The 21,403-nt window shown below is 41.0% G+C and overlaps 1 protein-coding gene across 2 annotated transcripts in view; it reads left to right on the top strand.

The window, feature by feature from the left end:
- Positions 1–11,283: 11,283 nt before the first annotated feature.
- Positions 11,284–21,403, top strand: part of LOC105008888 (deoxynucleoside triphosphate triphosphohydrolase SAMHD1) — a 62,836-nt gene continuing 52,716 nt past the window's right edge. The window contains exons 1-15 of one of the 2 annotated variants that reach the window (XM_034296155.1): positions 11,284–11,504; positions 12,784–12,818; positions 13,615–13,775; positions 14,003–14,118; positions 14,671–14,741; positions 15,552–15,707; positions 16,150–16,250; positions 17,790–17,898; positions 18,057–18,148; positions 18,615–18,730; positions 18,973–19,103; positions 19,216–19,275; positions 19,434–19,538; positions 19,623–19,736; positions 19,934–20,022. In XM_034296155.1, the coding sequence (XP_034152046.1) occupies positions 11,498–11,504; positions 12,784–12,818; positions 13,615–13,775; positions 14,003–14,118; positions 14,671–14,741; positions 15,552–15,707; positions 16,150–16,250; positions 17,790–17,898; positions 18,057–18,148; positions 18,615–18,730; positions 18,973–19,103; positions 19,216–19,275; positions 19,434–19,538; positions 19,623–19,718 (1,356 nt within the window). In that variant the 5' untranslated portion in view covers positions 11,284–11,497 and the 3' untranslated portion in view covers positions 19,719–19,736; positions 19,934–20,022. Of the gene's footprint in view, positions 11,505–12,783; positions 12,819–13,614; positions 13,776–14,002; positions 14,119–14,670; positions 14,742–15,551; positions 15,708–16,149; positions 16,251–17,789; positions 17,899–18,056; positions 18,149–18,614; positions 18,731–18,972; positions 19,104–19,215; positions 19,276–19,433; positions 19,539–19,622; positions 19,737–19,933; positions 20,023–21,403 lie in introns of those variants that run through there. The other variant, XM_034296154.1, reaches the window with a different exon arrangement.

The raw sequence follows: 21,403 nt of genomic DNA, 5'->3' as shown, positions 1-21,403 counted from the left end.
AGTGGTAGCTTCATAAATTGAAACTTAGCGGTTAGCACAGTCTCTTCCTCAACCCCAGGTCTGTAGTCTTCTTTGGTCTCAATCGCTGCAAACACCGGAGATTACGGATGTGTAAAACTGGTTTGTACAACTCCCCACTTTTGGAACTTTTCTTGACTCGAACAACGAAAAGGTCCATAGAGCTTGGCCTCCAGTGGGGTTGGCTACGTCGACTGCTCGACTCCAACGATGCAGTGTCGCCGGGCAGGATGGGACCATGTCCGATCGGTCGACTGAACTCCGCGGGGGTGTGACGGGCGATCAGAGGAGAACGATCCATCTAACCTGAGCAAAAAAAAGAATACAACACAGATCAATAGACTCCACACAAACTTTCCCAAAGCTTCCATCAGTCACCACGTTCAACATACCGTAGCCTACGCCTTCCAAACAACCCCATAGTATACCTTCTGAAACTTCCATACGACAACTCGGCCATATACCTCCAATCAGCCCAGCAGACCGCGCACCCGTCACCGAACGAAAACGCCAGTCACTGGAAAACCTAAAAACACTCAAAGAAACATTTGTTCACATGTCCAAACACCATAAACCTCAGGTAACCAATTCATTCATTTATTTATTTATCGTTTCAGTAGGTTCTGTCACGGCCCATATTCTCAATTTACCCTTTACTGTAGATCGACAGAGATCCAATTTCTCAAAAAGTCCGACTTTTGCTGCAGATTTATCGATAAGGTCTAACCTCAACTGCAGATTTTAACCCTCGCGGTCCAACCACAACTGTATTGTGCTCTAACCTCCTTAGTACTAAATTTAAGCCTGGGTACCTGTACTGAGGAATCCCAAAAATCATTCAAGCTGGGGCCGTGCACGGATAACCCGCAATAATTTAAGGACGAGACCCCAGGATCAGTAACCGAGGACGAGCTCTCAAATTGTGATGGTAATTCCATCGATCGACACTCTTACAGGAGTAAGAAACAGAGACAAAATTCTCTTGGCACAATGAACAGTTTATTATTATTATTTGCAAATAAGAGAGACTCGTCAAACGCTTACAAACATAATCATCCAAGGAGTCTCTAACTCTATACAGGTAATTCAACAGTATATAAGGGAGGAAAAGGGGTGTGGTAAGATGCTGCCCATCTGTCTCATGTCAATAAAACACATTCCCTTTGTCCTATCACACAAGTTAAACGCTGTCCTCCCCCACCTTATCCTTCCTGCCATAATGTTTACTGTTGTGTTTACCTAAAGATCCAACTGATCTTACTTCCCCCCAAGGACTGACACCCTTCTTTGTCTAGGCAGGAGGACATGGCCCAAATACCTAATAATCCTCTGATATTATACAGACATGTGTGTCACAATCAAAGTAAAGATTTACATACCAGCCAATAGAAAGACAGACATTTCTCAAATGTACCTTAGTTAAACATTTCCATAACAACAGTTAGTTACGAAGATTGACAGGTGTCTTTATACATCTCTGGTGAAGGGAATCTGGATATAGATATTTCATATACAGTGTGTAGTGTAACTGTTCTTTCATCGTGGTGTGAACTAGGGGTGTCGCGATATATCTGTATTGACGATAACTGTGATATTTAAAAAATGAGATATTGATATCATGTTAATAATACACACATGATAATATCATATTCACGATGCGAGACAAAAGCAGTTTTTTTCTATACCTTATTCATGTCACCTATAGACAAACAATGCATGTGCTCAAACAAGGAGACTGGACCTATGCATTGGCTTTGAAATCAACTCGTTAACCCCACTAGAACCCCCGGGAGAGATCCGCAAAGACGTGCGGTTTTTGTAGCCTATTCACATGGTTAAAAGGACATTGTATTTTTCCAAAAACACCTCTCGTTTTTTCCATAGCTTATTCATGGACAAACAATGCATGTGCTTAAACTACAAGTCTGGACCTATACACTAGCGTTTAAAGTAACACGTTTTTGTAGCCTATTCACTATCTTTCTCTGTGTTAACTCCTCTCTGTGTTAGGCCTTGTGGATCTTTTGTTTATCAGTTCATCTGGTTGCCTTTTCACTCTCCATTAAGTGTATTAGTTCTTTTTGTATTCTTTTAGTTTTTAATGTGTACAGTTATTGTTACAGACTCTCTCCACCTCCATACACATGTATTTTTAGTGTAATATATTGGCCAAAAAAGAGAAAAAAAAAACACATTAAACGAAGTAGAAGTAGAATTTGACTGATAGCATTTTCTTTCTTATAATTTTCTATAGATACTGCAATTATATTGTTACCGGGAATTCTTTAGTCCACGATAATCGCGTATCTGATATTGTGATAGCCCATTAACATTCTCCAATAAACAAAACACTACTAAACAAAAAGTTAATCTTAAATTAATGTATTGTGCTAAATAACCAATTGTTGTTTTTCAGTTGATGTTTTTTTGGTTGCATGTTTATTTTGTTTCCTCTTAAAGAGACTCATTGTTAATCTTCATATGTAATATTTTACAAGACAGGGTAACAACTTCTATTTTGGCTTTTTTTATACCTAAAACATGATCAGGCCCTGTCCAGTTTGATATGTCACATTTGAGCTCAGTCACAGACTGTCCCACGTCTGCATGGTCCATCATTGCTATTAAAAGGAAACAGTAACAATGTAGTGAAATAGTGTGAATGATGGACTGATCTGAGGAGATCAGAGGGTTGGAGTGGAGAATGACACTTGTGCGTATTGATGATTGATAATTCAATGTACACCGATAATTAAATATAATTATATTCTACTAAGGCCAACATGTGATGTGATCTTAAAGGCAACTATCACTATTATATATGTCACATGTCTAAAATAGGTCTTTTTTGTGGGATTTTGTAAACGTGTGCTAACACGGTTCAAATGCACTACTATATTTGTTCTGCAGAGGTCAATGTGTGACTACTATAAATACCACCAGTGATGTAGCAGGCCTGGAGTTGACTAAAGTACAACCAAGCAACTTGGATACTTCATCTGTGAGATTAAACTACTGGCAGAATAACAGAATAAAATAAAACTGACTTTTTGTCACTGATTAACGAATGTGTCCACAACAGAAAACTGACGTATATCTGTTTCTACATCTAATTGTAGTTGTTTCAATTATAAAACAATTGGAAACTGGGGATGATTGACCATAACAATATGAGAGCCAGATTAGAAATGTAGCCAGGACTCTGGGGTGAACAACCCTACTGTTCTAATACCTGCCATGGGAACTTCAGGGATGACAGGGAGTCAGTAGACCTGTTTAATATGACACCTGAAAGTTGTCACCTTTAGGTGACAATTACAGGGCAATGTACCCTACACGTTCTGGGGCTTTAGGATATTATGTTAAAAACAGTAGGAAGGGTGCCCCCTAATGGTCCTAGAACACCACATCCACCAGCATCTGGTCTCCTGAACAGAGACCCACCTGGACTGACCCTGTTTAGCTTCAGAAGTGAGCCAGCTCAAAAATGATGTGACGTCTAAAGACAATTGGTTGAACCACAGTTCATTTAGGTATGTCATAGTAAAGGGAGTGAATGCCTATGAATTGAACAGTCATAACACATATGTATTGTTAAAATTAATCCGTTCGTATTGTGGGGAAATGATGATGTACCCGGTAGTAAAGTGAGAGAGTAAATCAATGATTTATTGCAGCATTCGATAGAGGATTGTTCATGTTACAGACTCCATCTTACAAACTTGGTCTTACAGACTTGATCTCAAAGAAACTTCCAGTCTGTAATGAACACCAGGACCAGAGTTGTGTGGGTCCAATTGCAAGAGTGCTATGGTAGATTTATTTTTCGTCGCACAAGGGAGTAGGCTAGCACACAAACGATAAAGCCAGGCAGAGAGTCGGAAACCAGAAGATCAGTCCTTGAGGGCGAAGGCACAGGCAGGGAGGAGCAGAGACGTGAAACCGAGAAGCAAGCCAGCAGGTCAGGAAGCCGGGTGATCAATCAGCGGAGGCTACAGTACAGGCTGGGAGAGACGGTAAGGATATCCAGGGACAAGCAGGGAGGTCGGTATTCCGGGAAGGCAGTCCGAAACAGGAAACTACACAGGTAGGGTAGGCAGGGAGAGACACGACGGGGCCGACGAACAGGTCAAGATGCAGGATACTGTAAACGAGGAGAGAGGACGGGACAAGAGGGTAGAGAACACAACAGGCTGGGAATCAACAACGTAATGAGAGCGCGCGATAGATTACTTGGCAGGTCCACTGGGAACAATACCTCACACTGGAGGGGAGGTAGAGCACGGGCTAAATAGAGGGGTTAACAGGGCACAGGCGTTCAGTATTCAGGTGATTGGGATCTGGAGTGTTGGGTGCGTTCATGCGTGCTGGGAAGTGAACTGGTGGCAGGTGCGGAGCGTGGCGGGGAGGAGTCGGACCGGGAGCGACGGGAAGACCTCACACAGTCATCCACCATAAGCTTTCTAACAGTTTTTAATCTGTAGCTAAATTAAATAAAAATTGGGAAGGTCATACAGTTTCATCAGCAAGTCAATGGCTCCTTTTCTGTTTCAATGCCCTACCATAACAATTCTCTGGTCTCTCCATCTCTCAAAGGTATTATCAAAGACAGAAGGGGCGAAGGAGAAGTTTTCTCACTATCAAAAGCAGGAATGATAAATGTCGAAGGTCATAATGTATCTTTAATTGGATTTGTATAATTTGATTTACCTTCATTTAAACAGGTAGGTCATTAAGACATTATATAAAAAGTTAGATGATAAAACATTGGGATCTCTGTAACTTTTGTTCCCTGAAGGATTAAATCATTTGTCACTATGGGGAACATGCATGAATCAAACATAACCTCAAAAACTAATATAATCAGACCTGTAAAAGTCCAACAGGTGTGTAGCAGCTGGAGCCTCCACGTAGGTACTGTTCATACTCACCACATGTCAGGATTGGTTGCCAGGCCATGACTGAAGGAGGAACACAGGGTTGTAGGCAGGACAAGAGGAAGAGGGGGTTCTGTGATGAGTTTCTCAAAGAAGTGATGAGGCAAAGAAGTGATGAGAAGATAGGGCACCACCAGCAACATTATGGGTGTCACCCACTCGTAGGGATACAGAGCAAACGAAGCAAGGGACGAGGCAAAACAGGGACACGCTCAGTTAATTTCTATCTATGTTTCATCAAAATCTACAGCACAATAGGAGACTCACTCAAGTTGCTCCTCATGTCACTCCTCTTGGGGGTTACAGGACAGCCCTGAAGTTGTCCTGCAACCCCCAAGCCATGGACACCTCCCAGAAGTTAAAGGAAAGGGTCACCACGGCCCCCCTGCCCCGACACCCAGGCCCGCTAATGCCATTCATCGTGGAGGTGGAGGCCTCTGAGGTTGGAGTGGATACCATACTCTCCCAATGCCAAGGTAACCCTCCTAAACGGTTCCCCCAAGCCAATTTCTCTAGCAAGAGGTCCTCAGCAGAGTGCAACTACAACATGGGTGACAGGAAACCGATGGTGGTAAAACTTGCCCTGGAGAAACAGTGAAGAGACTGGGAGGAGGGTGCAAAGCAGCTAATCCTTTACTACTCTGACCATTGGACCGTAGCATACATCTGTCTTAACCTGTGCCAAGCCAGATGGACCCTGTTTTTTATACTATGTCCTATTGTCCAGGTTCCAAAAACACCAAGGCAGATGCCCTGTCCTGAAATTATGGCCAGGATCTAGCGGAGACAGTGTGCAGACACATCATTCCAGCATGCTGGGTTGTAGGCCCAGTAGTGTGGGCAGTTGATGGGGGGTTCGACGGCCCCAGAGAAGAGACCATCTGTCTGCCCATTGGCTGTCCCACAGGGCGCACCTAAGTCCAGATGACCTACACACTTGAGGAGAAATACTGGTGGCCTGGCTTGGCGCAAGAAATCATGAGATGCATCAGGTCATGCTTGAGGTGTGTTTAGACAAAATCTCCTCGACTGCCACCTGCAGGTCACTCCACCCTCTTCCAGAGCCTCAGTGACTTTGGTCACATACATCTGTAGACTTACATATCTGTAGACTTCCTCACAGACTTTCCCCCGTCTGATACCTATACCATGATCCTGGTGTAAAAGTGAAGTGCAGTGCATTTCGCTGTGCCTACCCTTTAATCATTATACCAGACGGAAGACAGGCAACAAAGGCTTTTCATTAGTCAACACCACTTCCACCAAACCGATTTGGTGTTCAATCCAGACACTGAACAGCAACCAGCCTGCTTAGCTTCAAAGGCAAACCAGCAAAGAGATGCTGAACGAGAGGAGAAAACACGTGTCATGGACAAGTCAGGTGTGAAAACATATTCAGGCAGCTCAGTGTCCTCGGACCTGATGTGTACTCTAGCTAGTGATGTGCAGTTCGTGAATGATTCGTTCCTTTTGAATTAATCTTTTTAGTGAACAACAAGTGTAGAGATTTGTTCAATTGTATCCTTCATTCGACAGCGGATTTCTACAACATGATCACTTGCTGCATACCCGGTCCTCCAGCTCAGTTCTTCGATCAAAATGTTTGTACATTCACAGAAAAAAATAGATCATGGCAGGAACATCATAAAGACGTGTTTATAACTGATAATTGAACGTGGACTATAATAATTTATATAGTTAGTTGATTATTGATGTCATGACAATAAAACCGATGAAAACATGCACAGAGCCGCTGCCTTTGCATAAGTAAAAAAGACCTGTGAACGACTGACTCGGTCAGTTTTATCGTTCGTTTGAACTACTGGCAGCGGAGTTCTAGCCAACCACGGAATACGCTGTAAGTTTTACTTTCGCAAAGAAAAATAGATTAAAAAAATTGCATTATAAATACATGTTTGTAACAGATAATTGAACACATGGTAGGTCTAAAATGATTAAAGTGGTAGTTGATTTTTGATTGTAATAATAAACACATATGATAAAATGATAAAATCATACACTGAGGCTTTGTTTGACCAGTGATAATAATACTTTGAAGCGTAGGCAGGACACATTCACTGAGAGGAGGATATTTAATGAAAAGAACTCAAACATAAAAAAACAAGCACTAGACAAGATGAAACGTATAGCCTAAACCAAACATAGACCGACCAGAAAAGGCTAACTCAGCCAGCATGCAATTAGACATGATGAATGTTGTTGCCCTCACTGGATTCATACCTGGGTCTCCTGTGTGGAAGGCTGTGTCTTTATCCACGTCCCCTCAGAGCTACACATTAGCCTGCTGTCAGTATGTCCAAGTGGTTGCGATCTAGCCTGTATTACCCTAAACAGCATGCATGGATTTGTACTTCAGAAATACACCAGAAATAGTCAAAGTATAACTGCAAACAGTTACATTTTAGGCTTACTATAACATAGCAACTGAAAGTTGTAGCCAGAAAAGTTCCTGTCTAGGAGAAAAAGCAGTAGTACAAGGACAATAGAGTGACATCAAACCAAATTGACAGCCAGGAGACGAAGGGTGAAGCAGCAGTCCAGCTTTTGACCGTCCGCACCAATACCTCCAAAACCGGCCCGTGACGCTGCCCCTGATAATGCCAACCCAACCAGCCCTGTAGTGCCTTTCAGTTCTGAGTTTTTACACAGTTTCTCTGGTCTTTATCTTTATAAAATGCTTTTCTGGGCAATGAACACTTGTTATGTATCCATTCCCTGTGTCTCTGTCCATTATAACAATAAACACTTTCATGCAAAATATTGAAGGTATGGGCCTTTTGAAAGTTTCTACAAAAATGGTAACAGTGCTAATGTAGTCAGGGGTTGAATTGGGCTGGGGCCCTCAGGGACTAATATGGTTTAATCTAGAATCAGACAGGGCTGAACCCCTGCACTTTAGGTTAAGTGAAATACACTGATACATAATATCTGATCAAATATATCCCTTCATCAACAGATAAGCAGTATTCTTGAATACATCTATGCAATCTAGGTATGTGTCTTGTAACAGGTAGAGGCACAGGGCGGGAATGACGAGGATGTATTCAGGGCCCTGGTGGGTGTTTTATAAACAAAAATAGAAGGGTGAGGTAGTGAGGGAGAAATCATCAAAAGAACTAGATTCTACTCAAGATCGCGCGACAGATGGCTGCCTTGGTTGGTGGGGGCAAATTTTTTTGTCTAATTTTATATGTCTAATCATTTTTCTGGAAAAGTTCTTGGATGTTTTTTTTAAGAGATCATAAACAACAGGCAAATACCTCATGTGTCTTTATTCCAGGATTTTCTCATAACGTCTGTTGAATTACTGTGGTCAAAGCTACATCTGCACTTTGTCAAGCAGTAAAGTGGTGACAGTGAGGTAAACGAGCTGGGGTACTTGTACGCTCAAGGTGCCGCAAATTACAGATGCCGCTACCAGGAATAGTCCTTGCCAATGTGCGATCATATAGCAATATTGGATGAACTTCACTTGCTGTTGGGAAAAAACAGAGATATCTCTTCAACCTACTGTTTCACAGTGTTGTGGAAATTCTGAAACCTGATGCATTTTTACTGTTTAAAGGACTGAGTCCCATTGTTTGGATGTGAGAATGAATGAGTTATGTTGAAGTCAACACTTCCCCGAGTTGGTTTGTTGGAAAGGAGAAAAAAACACCAGGAGTTAGGTCAATTATCGTAACGTATATCCATTTATTACAGAAGTTTCCGGAGACAAGTGACGCCGCACAATGTCTAAGGATCAACAGTCAAAACAGCATTTATACTTCAACTACGCCCAAAAGATAGAGGCGTTAAGTTAACAAAGCAAGTGTGTCCTTGGCCCAATCCCAGTTCTATTCCTTATAGGATAACTGCAAGTATCCCCTTGCCCCCCTTGCGGTTTCTGTGTTGTCTGTCCGACTATGTGTGTGTGCCTCTAACCTGTGTCCTGTTTCTCAAAAGACAGACATACTAAATCTTTCTCTCCCCAGCAACTGCTTGAACATGGTTTCCTGTTCTCCTACTTGCACCTTCCGTTTTAGCTCATATTACAAACAATTAATATTTTGCTTCATTGCTTACAACAGCTTACAACAGTTCACTAACTTATACAATCAATATATCTACAGTTACTAGTTAAAGATGCTGAGAGGAATCTGGTATTTGTCCTAGGGGGACATCCTTGACCAGCATCCTTGACCTGGTGGATTAGCGGGGTACTCGTAAATCTGTATAACCCTTTAGTGTCCCTGTTGATTGTGTCTCCTCAGGAGTTGAGAAGGATAAGGTGGGGGGACAGCCCGCCCTTTGGGTAAAGGTTACACAAGACAGATGGCAACAACTTACCACACCCCTTCTAACATTTGAAATAAATACGGATTGTTCATGTATGGAGTTAGAGACTCCTCGGATGATTATGTATGTAAGCGTTTGACGCGTCTCTCATATTTGCAAATATTAATAAAACTGTTAGAATGTGCCAAGAGAACTTTGTCTCTGTTTCTTACTCCTTTAAGAGTGTCGATCGATGGAATTACCATAACAACGGCCACGTGGTTGTATGGATTTATACCTGACTCAGCGCTGCAATTGCCTGGTGACACAGAACCTTCGGGCAAAACAAAGGGAGGAGGAATACGTTTATACATCAACAACAGCTGGGGCAACGATGTGACTGTTTGGTCAGAAACATGCACACCAGTAGCCTGCTGGAGGACATTTTGTGTGCCCTTCTATGGCCCTGTCCAGCAATCCTTGTGTCACGGCCCATCTCCTGGTATCTCCTCCATGCTCTTACTACTGTACTGGGAGACACAGCAAACACTGGGAGACACAGCAAACCTTTTTGCAATAGCATGTATAGATGTGCCATCCTGGAGGAGTTGGACTGCCTGTGCAACCTGAATGGGCTGTAGGTACTTCTTCGTGCTACCAGTAGTGACAAGGAGACTAGCAAAATGAGAATCTAGAAAAGAATCAGTCAGGGAGGATAAGTAGAGGGCAATTGTCTGTGGCCACCACCTACAAAACCATTCCCATTTTCGGGTTTGTCTTGCTGTTGCCTCTCCAGTGCTTGTGTTGTCACTTTCATTTGCACCAAAACAGATGACAATAATTCACAATCGCTTATGCTTCCTAACTGGACAGATTCATTTCTTGGAAGTTTAATGGACTTGGTGATATACTGTTATGACTACATGTTCCCTTCATTTTTTTCAGCAAGGAATATACAGCTCTGGAATACCTGTAGGAGAGAATGTGGTGCCACACAAAAGGAAACACCCATGTACATGCATGTCACCTCATCAGACATCAGCTGATCAGCCCTTTTGTGCTTTCATTTTCCCTGTCCTCACAGGCATCCATGCATAGACATTTGGCATTTTCCCAAAATGTTAGTTTTGTTTTAGTTTTAGACAAGCACAGCTGATTCAGTTAAACATCACACCCTAACTGAATTGAATCAAGTTTGTTTTTCAGGGGCTACACAAACACTGTGCAATGTTTTGGCTACTTGAGGTCAGGAGTTGGGAAACACCTAGCGAATATTCTAGTAATGTCACATTCTTTATGAGGAAGTAGTAGTCGAACGCTGGGAGCTAGTTTGCGACCCTTTATTTGAAGGCTAAGCAAGTGTTGTCAGCACTGGAAGGAACCCAAACGCAGACCGGACGAGTGAGGTGCAACAAAACAAATGTATTGTGAGCGGGGAAGATTGGGGATGGAGAGGGGTTGGTTTGAGGGCAGGAGCAGGTGCAGAGTAGTCGTAGGCAAACACGGGGGTCGGTAAACGAGCTGGTGATAGTCGTCTGGTGGAATCCTGTAGTCACAGATAACTAGTCAAGCAGGAACAGGTGCGTGATAGATGATTGGGAACAGCTGGTGCTGGCTCTACTCCAAGGAGTGACACCACACCCCTAAATCGTTGCCCCGACAACCGGGATAAACCAAAACAAGGCACCACAAGGGAGGTAGGACGTGACAAGCGTAGGAGGGTGGCTAAATCAGGCAGGCACAATCAATGCTGGGCAAAACAAGATTCTCAGTAAATATATAAATATACGACAAACAGAACAGTGCCAACAAACAATAACCCACCACTCTAACCCTCCTAACTCACACATGCATGTCCTACACTAATTACACAACAATGAACAGGTGCGCCTGGTGATGCAGAGGGGAAGGGGGGTCAGTGGCTTCAGAAGGCCGGTGACGCTGACCGCCGGAGCCCAGACGCTAGAGCAGGGGGAGCACCAGGGGAGGAAGTATAGCTTAGTCAAATTGGAATCTGTATCTCTCATATAGTCTTTTATCACTCCTCCTTCTTGTTAGTAATCCCTATAAATCCAAGAAACTGCAGTAGTTATGTTACCAGTTTAATAGACAACATACTTGAATGCCCAGCAGCTTTATAATACTTTGCATTAGTGTTACCCACACCTTTAACGTCTTTATTTTGTTACCAAGGCTGTTCTATCACACAAGACTCCTAGCAATCAACACCCGCTGGCATTGGATCTAGACCAGGAAGAGGAGAAATGGAAGGTATGATTGTTCTGGTCAATATTATGCATGATTTAGGACATTGGATTGACATTATCTTAAGTCTTAAAACTATAGGAGAAAGATCAATTCCTGGCAGTGGCTTCATTACGTTTATCACAGCTGTATTCTGTTTTATTATTTCAGTACACATTTTCCGTATTTTTTTGGTTTCTGCTTTTCCAAGTATTTTGTTAATTCTGTCAAAATCAAAAGTTTTAATAGAACTTGCCATTTTTGGGGTGTGGCACACTTGATGCTGTAAAACAAATACTGACTGGATTGATAAAAATAGTCATGATATTATTCAGGTAAGTACAGGGTATTTTGCAGTAAAACTATTTCCATACATTATTTATATTATTCCTATTTTAATATCAGGATTTTGGGATTCTCTTCAATGTAAAATGTATTAAGCACTACTGAATTGATTGACATTTGGACTTCTGGGCCCTAGCTAGTCTGTCAGGCAGTCAAGTGCACCTACATCCAAAATATTAAGTAAGAAGCAGGCATGGAGTCGGGGTTCTGAATTGTTCTTCTTAAATAAAGTATAAATCAACATCCATCGGCTTGAATACAAATGTCTATCTCCTCAGAGTGCATTAAGTTAAGTGTTACAATGTCCAAAATGTCGAGTGGTAACAAATCAGCTTCATAACATCAAAGCTCAGCCATCATTTATACAGACAGTATAAGAATCTTATCTGTTTAAACATTCTTCTTTTGACCCAAAACTTTTTGCTCTCAAATGTGGCCAAAGATCTCCATTTTCATTTAATTTGACCATACCTGAAAATAGGTACAAATTGGCTATAGGCATTGATGATGTGTGTCTATATGTAGATTTGGAGACTAGTTGACACTAAAATGCAACAAAGTTCTGTAAAAACAAATAATATATCTAATACTTATGGATGCCAATAATTGTGTAGGAATTTTAGAGCCCATTTCTTCCCATTTACTGTTGCTCTAAAATAATATTTGGATGACTGATACCTAATTATGACAAATATAATTACTTTTACACAATACTTTTTTCATGTCATGAAGTAGTTGGCCTGTGACTTATGTTGTTATTCATTGTATGTATCACAAGCACATTAACCACCCTTCCATCCAACAACACAACCTACACTCCTTTTTTTGATCTACTAACTCCCAGCATCAAGGATTTTCCAGTGAAATTACAGTTTCTTCTTTCTCAAGTAGATGTATGGGACAGATACACACACAGAAAAGATGACCTGTTCTTTTTTGTTTTCTCCCCACACCGAAATAGAGCGAAGGATATTTCAAGGGAATGATAACTGTAAGGTACGTGCATGTGACTCAGACGCGTGGAGCCTGAGGTGTGGTGGTTTAAATGACATAAATAAATATGAATCCTGTACAAACATTTGCAGAAGGGTGTCATGTTTCTCAGAAATTGCTGAGGATGAAATTATAGAGCCCACATCTTAGTGGTACTCCTCCATCTTATTGGCACTTCTTCCCATTATAATTATTTTTATAAATAGCAAGGTGTTATTGCAGCTTCCTGCACTTGTTTGACAGTCACACTGACAGTCACTACAACAGTCACAACTCATTGACAGTTGTTATTTCCTGCGGCTGCCCAAATTGCAGGCGACCCCGCTCGAGGCTAAATGCATAGGCAAATGTATTTCAATAAACTCTACACAACTCCAGCATCTCACTCACACTTTTGGTCGGGAGTAGGTTACTACAGGATTATAGAGCAAAATGATCAACTGTTTATAGCCTTGGCCTACATTATTCATGCTAGATAAATATTCTAATTGGCCCTTCTAATAGATAAAAACACAAACTTATGATCAGAAATACAGATATCAGTTAGAATAAAAATAGAATAGGCATATGTCAACATTAACTGTCCAGTTTCTGCTGTGATGAAGAAGAGTCTTAATCACTAATTGGATATCATGAAATTGTGTAGCAAAAATGTGCTTTCCACTTCAAAATCTTAAATACTTAACATGTAAGTGTAATGACCTCCACAATCCACATAACCATAGAGTTGTAACCATTTCTATTGGAGAGAGGTGGAAAACTCAGTCATAGTATCAGTAATCACATTATTCTCCGGTAGGTGTTTAATGACCCCATCCATGGCCACATAGAGATGCATCCTCTGCTGGTCCGTATCATCGACACCCCTCAGTTCCAGAGGCTCCGCCACATTAAGCAGCTGGGAGGAACATACTTTGTCTTCCCTGGAGCCTCCCACAACCGCTTTGAACACTCCATAGGGTACGTAGCAGGGTGTGTGTGTACACCTCATACGGAACCAGTGTGGGTGTCTGAGTACAATGTAGCGAAAAGGTGTGTGTGTGTGTGTGGTTTTAAATCCAGTGTGGTTAGAAGAGCCTGCACCAATTTAAAAATTGGTTGTTTTAAGTGTTCACTGTTTTTGTTGATCAGGTTTTTTAGGTTGTGAAATAGTTTTAATTGGTTGGTATTGTGTTGGTGTGATTCAGGGTTGGACACCTGGCAGGTCGGCTGATCCTGGAGTTGAATGAAAGACAACCGGAGCTCCTCATCACCCGTAGAGACATCCTGTGTGTTCAGATCGCTGGGCTCTGTCACGACCTGGGTGAGACGCACACGCAAACACACCCACATTTCTGAATGCAACAAAAATGTGGATTTCTTTCCCCTGGAATAAGCTACTGTATATATGGGCAAGACATTTCCGTCCAGAATCTGTCTGGTTTGAGTCTGCCCAATTCCAAAAGTGAGGTCTTACATGACTCAAAACATGCATTCAAGATCATTCCTGATTTAGTGTATTCTGGCCCTGTATGCTCTACCACAAGCAGCATCTTTACACCGAGTAAAATTGTCTGTATTTGTAAATGTACTTAATCAAGGTTATGCTGATTTTACAATCCTTAATGCAAAATGAGATTCTGACTCCTTGAAATTGAGTTCAGTAGTTGCATTTAAATACCACTGCATTTACAATTTAAAAAGAACCGCTTTGACTTCTACTTAGAAATCCAATTGATTCAGTTTGAGTTATTTAATTTAAATTGTAATTTGGCTTACTTCCAGAATTGAATGCTTTTAATTCCAGCTGACCCACACAATACAGTATACATACAAACCTCTATCACTTTTTGAATCTTCCTTTCTCAATCTCCAGGTCATGGTCCTTTCTCCCATTTGTTTGACGGGATGTTCATCCCAGAAATATTTCCAGGATCAAAGTGGAGGGTAAGACTGTTCTCTCCTTTTTCCTCTACAGTGAGAGAAAATGTTTTTGATCCCCTGCTGATTTTGTACATTTGCCCACTGACAAAGAAATTATCAGTCTAAAATATTTATTGTAGGTTCATTTGAACAGTGAAAAACGCATGTCAAAAATCTTATTTATTGATTATTTTTTTGGCAAAACCCTTGTTGGCAATCACAGATGTCAGACATTTCTTGTAGTAGGCCACAAGGTTTGTAGACATCTCTGAAGGGATTTTGTCCCATACATCTTCGCAGATCTTCTCCAAGTCATTAAGGTTTCGAGGCTGACGTTTGGCAACTCGAACCATTTTCTGTGGGATTAAGGTCTGGAGACTGGCTAGGCCACTTCAGGTCCTTAATGTGCTTCTTCTTGAGCCACTCCTTTGTTGCCTTGGCCGTGTGTTTTTGGTCATTGTCATGCTGGAATACCCATCCATGACCCATTTCCAATGCCCTCGCTGAAGATTTGACGGTAAATGGCCCCGTCAATCCTCTCTCTGATGCAGTGAAGTTGTCTTGTCCCCTTAACAGCCATGGTGGAATCTGATTGATTGATTGCCTCTGTTTACAGGTGTCTTTTATACAGGTAACAAGCTGAGATTAGGAGCACTCCCTTTATTATAGACTGATCATTTCTTTGTTAGTGGGCAAACATACAAAATCAGCAGGGGATTAAATTATTTTTTCCCTCATTGTATGTACTTCAATGTTCTGCATAATAATGTGCGTGGCCAGGTGTGTATGTGCGTAGGTCCATCGTGTGTGTGTTTGTGTTTGTGTGTGTTGCAGCATGAGAAGGCGTCCTTGGACATGTTTGACTACCTGGTGCGTGTGAACAATTTGAAGCCAGTGATGGTAGAACATGGCCTGGTCCTTCCTGATGACCTGGTCTTTATCAAGGAGCTGATTTATGGACCCGTGGACACTAATGCACACAACCAGGAGGTGAGTCAGTCAAGGTATACTGGTCTGAATGTCTGTTAGCTTTGAATCTACCATGCAGAATGATTTTGCAACCACCTGCCAATACCGATAATTTGGCTGAGCCCCTTATGAATATTCTACCTGACTAAACGTAGAATATTTCAGGCCAATCATTACAGACAAAAGTATGGCCTGTATGAATTTAACAAGTCTAATTTTGTTGGTGAAGTTCGGATTCTTGCAGCTAGCTAAAATTGCCAATCACAGACCACAGGGTAAAAACTAGTAGCGACATAGCTAGGCATACAGAATGTACAAACAACACAAAATTCTCATTTAAATGAGCACAATCATTACTCAGGGTTCAACTGACATTTTCAAAATGATTTAGAAAATATGATCAAATGTGTGTTTTCTAAGGGTTGAATAAATACTTAAGGATTCATCTGTTTCCTCTCCACAGTGGCAATATGAGGGCAGGCCAGTTGGGAAATCCTTCCTCTATGAGATAGTTTCCAACAAGAGGAACGGCATTGATGTGGACAAGTGGGACTACTTTGCCAGGTATGTCCTTGAGTTAAGAGTTGATCTCTTTAACTAATATCAGTTATTGCAAACTATAATCAGAGACTTGAACAACACATAGCCTGGCGTTAGTTTAACAGTACAGCGCCAAAATAGTTTTATTATATAATGCAAATCTCCTGCATTCCTAAAAAAACTAAATATTAGTTCTGTCTCTTCTAGACGATTTTAACACTATTGATACTTTAATATTTTGTTGCTGATTTTATTAAAGTTTACCAAACTTTCCATGAAAGTAGCCTATTTGGTAAAAAAAAAAAAAAAACTTTCATTATGATTTGTGTCAAATAAAGATATTATCAAATAAAGGTATTTTTTAAGTAATATACTTTCAAATAAAGTGCAACTTCATCACAGTGCTGTAAAAGTATGTCCAGTTTTTTTGCATATTTTTGTCACTCAACCTTATCAGATATTTAAGATTTTAAATTTAAAAAATGGTAAGCTAAGTGAACAAACACAATGTTGATACTTCATTTATTTATTATAGAAAACTGCGTAACAGCTTGGTTTTGAGTGGGGTTTTGGTGCAACAAACAAACACTGGAAGACAGTAGAAGGTGTTCTCTCTGGACAAAGGCCCAGGCTTTCATTTAACAAACCAGGCTTCTCAATAAACAATGAAACAATGTGATCAAAAGAAATCAAAGCCTACCTTCCTACTTAAGAGCTTACCTCAACAAACTGCTGCCATGGTAGTGATGCCGGGCTGCTCGACACTCACACTCAATACTGTTTCCGATCTGTTCGACACAATGTTCCGACACTTGTTATGAAACATGTCTGGTCACGTGACGCTGGGTGCTGAAACACTGTCATGTGTTATTGAACGAAACCCATGCTGTTATGTCACAAACATTTTACTGACAAAAGTGGGGTGCCCTACCCACTGCTCCACACAGGGTTCACTGATATCAGTGGATTAGTATTGGCCTTACCAAGGTTGCTACAGTATGTAATAAATGCATTTTAATGTTGCAGGTAGGTTAACGTTAGGTTAAGATTATGGTTAAGCACTGGGGTTAAGGTTAGGGTTTAGGTAAGAAAACTAAAAAAGTTTGGTTAGGGTAAGGTATGACAGCACTGGGGTTCAGGTTAAGGTTTGGGTTAAGGTTAGGTAAGACAGTACTGGGGTTAATGTTTGGGTTAAAAAGAAAATCTCTTGTAACATATTTATGTTGTGATATCACTACTCGCCTCCTGTTACAGAAAGTTATTGTTTGGAGTAATGGATAGAGAACCTGTCAGCAGAGTGGAAAGACCTTTGTTCAAGCAGAAGCTGTCATTGGGTTGTTTGGGTGCTAGACCTTTATGGTGGGGGCAAGTCTGAAACTGACCCCAGGAGCTTCATGGTACCACCCCCAGGTGTAGACTCAAACAATGAAAGTTGCCAGTATTTTAATGATAAGTTCAGTATAATTGTGCTTGGTCTTGTCATTAGGATTATGTTTGGTTAAGCAAAATGTATACATCAGAAATGTAATGGACATAATCATCACATTCTTCCTCTCACCATAGGGACAGCTACCACCTGGGCATCCAGAACAACTTTGACTACCATCGCTCCCTCAAGTTCACCCGTGTGTGTGAGGTGGAGGGGAGGAATCAGATCTGTTACCGAGACAAAGTAAAAAAAAACAAAAAAAAACTATATTTTACAAAATCTCATTCAACTTTATGATTGGTCATATACGTAAGCTAGTCAAATTCCTCATATGTGTACACATATCTGCCAAATAAAGCTGATTCTGAACAGTGATATCCCTGTATGTTTTCTGTTCACAGGAAGTGACTAATCTGTACGACATGTTCCAAACCCGCAACTGTCTCCATAGAAGAGCCTACAAGCACCCAGTGACGAAGGCCATAGAACTAATGTACAGTTAAATATTTAGCTTATTTTCTCCATTTTATATTGTGGTGAGTTGCTCAAAAGAATAGTCAGACAGAGTCTAGTGTTTTATGCAATTCCTGTGTTCCTTATACTGCACAACCCCAGGAAAAATCACACTTTATATCTCAAGTCAACAAGGAACATGAACCCCGGCCGTGTAAGGCTCTGTCACGGTAACCAAATTTTTCAAACTCACGCAGTTCCAATCCCCTGAACTCAACCAACCCATAACTTCAATAACCACATGTATCTACTAGAATAATTAAACTCACCACAATACTGCTTTAGAGCTGGTTTCTGATCGTCCCATAATCCTTTGCACCCCTTCAGTGTAGAACAATGTGTCATTAGCACTCGCCTCTTCGGATCACTACAATATGTTATCGCATAGAGTTTTTCTTTCTTATTTTTTTCTGCTGTATGTTATAAGTTAAATCTTTTTTTATTAGGATTACAGATGCCTTTGTCAAGGCAGACAATCACATCCATTTTGAAGGTTCAGGGGGCAGGACATTCAAGATGTCCGAAGCAATAGAGGACATGGAAGCCTACACTAAACTCACTGGTCAGTTCAACCCAATAGAAAAGCATGTATTATTGTTCTGGTCTACTTGCTGTTGTTCTATGATTCAAGCCTCTTGTTGTCAGGGTTTTATGCCAGGTGTCATGACTGTCAAAAAAAAATGGGTTTGCCTGTTCTGTCTGGCCCATTGTGGCACAATTTTCCCTTATAAACTCTTTCCACATCCCTTGTATCTCATTTACCACTCTTTTGTTTATTTCCGATGTTCCTTCCCTTTCCTGTAGACCACGTTTTTGAGCAGATCCTGCACTCAACAAGCGATGATCTGAAAGATGCAAGAGAGATCCTGCAGAACATCACCAAACGACGCCTCTACAAGTTGTTGGAAACGACTCAGGCTGAAAGTATCTCAGAGGTGTGTGTATCAGTGGTATGGAGGGAGAACATCCTTCCAAATCTTACTAGTTGACCTTTTAATGAGATCCATTTCATGTGGCTTTCCTCCATCTTCCTCCTCTCTCCCCTAGGAAAAATTGGAGGAGTTGTGTCAGAGAGAAAATTGTGTCAAAGAGGACCTTATTTTGAATGTGAGTTTCCAGTTTTCTCGCTTCAATAAAGTAAATAATTGATGGCATATAGTTTCTACTTCACACTACTGTACTAGTCTTCCCCACTGCCTGGATGACAGTTTCACTTGCTTCACTGAAATTATCCATATGTCTTTTTCTTTCTTTGTTTCCATCAGAAATTCAAGATGGACTGGGGTATGAATGATGACAACCCCATTGACCATGTCCGTTTCTTCAATAAACGAAACCCAAACCATGCCTTCCAGATCCAACAGCATCAGGTCATCATTGTCATGCATTTACACATCTTTTCATGAATGAATTCATCTAGGATTGGAAACATCACTTCATTGTTGTTCCTGTAGGTGTCCAGTCTGCTGCCAGACCGGTTTTCAGAGCAGTGGATCAGAGTCTACTGTAAGAAGACTGATGCAGAGATTGTGGAGGGAGGAGATGTTTAACAATCCCCTATACTACAGGTCAGGTAGCCTGAGACTTTGTTCTCTTTTAGTTGCCTTGTATATCCAGCTGTTTAACTGTGATGTTATGCTGAGTGCTGACCTGTGAGGGCAAGACTAAACCAGCCAGCTGTGATCCTCTGCACCTGCCATGCAGAACCTTCCCTGACTTTAACATTGACTGTGGCGTCCTTGTGTGTTTATGTATGTTTGTTTAGGGTGAAGATGAGAACGCTCCAGGAGAATGGCAGTTGTGTTATTTACCATTCGAGCTACTAGATAGTGATGATGAATGTTAAAAATAGCGTTGAGGTGTTGCCCTGAACACTAACTTAATCCTAGAGAACTAATTAAGGAATTTGGTTCCATCTGGTACATACAGTTTGGTTTTTAACACTGCGAATAATGCAGTTCTTCATAACAAGCTCAAAATTATCCTTTATTTGTTAAGTAGATTTAAGCATTAAAGGTGTTGGTGGTAGGGGTAGACGGTATTTTAATCTGAATATAGATATTGCATGTGCAGAGTGTACTGTAATTGTTCTTTGATCATGGTGTGAAATAAAAATTATCCAATAAACAAAACAATACTAAATAAAAAAAGTGAATCTGAAGAGTGTATTGTGCTATATAACTAGTTGCTAGTTTTCAGTCGTTGTCTTTTTGGTTGCATGGTTATTTTGCTCCCTCTTAGAGAGATTCATTGTTAATCTTCACATCTAATGTATTATGAGACAGGGTAATAACTTCTACTTTGGCTTTTTCATACCTAAAACATGATCAGGCCCTGTCCCGTTTCATATCTCACATTTGAGCTCAGTCCCAGACTGTCCCACGTCTGCATGGTCCATCATTGCTATTATAAGGAAACAATAACAATGTAGTGAAATAGTGTGAAAGATGGACTGATCTGTGGAGATCAGAGGGTTGGAGTTGAGAATGACACTTGAGTATTGATGGTTGATAATTCAATGTAAATTGATTTATCACTACTCAGGCCAACATGTGATGTGATCTTAAAGGCAGCTATTGCTAGTATATACACTCACCTAAAGGATTATTAGGAACACCATACTAATACTGTGTTTGACCCCCTTTTGCCTTCAGAACTGCCTTAATTCTACGTGGCATTGATTCAACAAGGTGCTGAAAGCATTCTTTAGAAATGTTGGCCCATATTGATAGGATAGCATCTTGCAGTTGATGGAGATTTGTGGGATGCATATCCAGGGCACGAAGCTCCCGTTCCACCACATCCCAAAGATGCTCTATTGGGTTGAGATCTGGTGACTGTGGGGCCATTTCATGTTCAAGAAACCAATTTGAAATGATTCAAGCTTTGTGACATGGGGCATTATCTTGCTGGAAGTAGCCATCAGAGGATGGGTACATGGTGGTCATAAATGGATGGACATGGTCAGAAACAATGCTCAGGTAGGCCATGGCATTTAAACAATGCCCAATTAAACGATACCCATGTTTTCATTCTGTTTACGCCAAATACTGACTCTAACATCTGAATGTCTCAAAAGAAATCGAGACTCATCAGACCAGGCAACATTCTTCCAGTCTTCAACTGTCCAATTTTGGTGAGCTTGTGCAAATTGTAGCCTCTTTTTCCTATTTGTAGTGGAGATGAGTGGTACCCGGTGGGGTCTTCTGCTGTTGTAGCCAATCTGCCTCAAGGT

Source organism: Esox lucius, chromosome 12, assembly GCF_011004845.1.
Source record: "Esox lucius isolate fEsoLuc1 chromosome 12, fEsoLuc1.pri, whole genome shotgun sequence".
Taxonomy (NCBI): domain Eukaryota; kingdom Metazoa; phylum Chordata; class Actinopteri; order Esociformes; family Esocidae; genus Esox; species Esox lucius.
The sequence above is the reverse complement of the archived record's forward strand: the minus strand, read 5'-3'. Positions and strand labels throughout refer to the sequence as shown.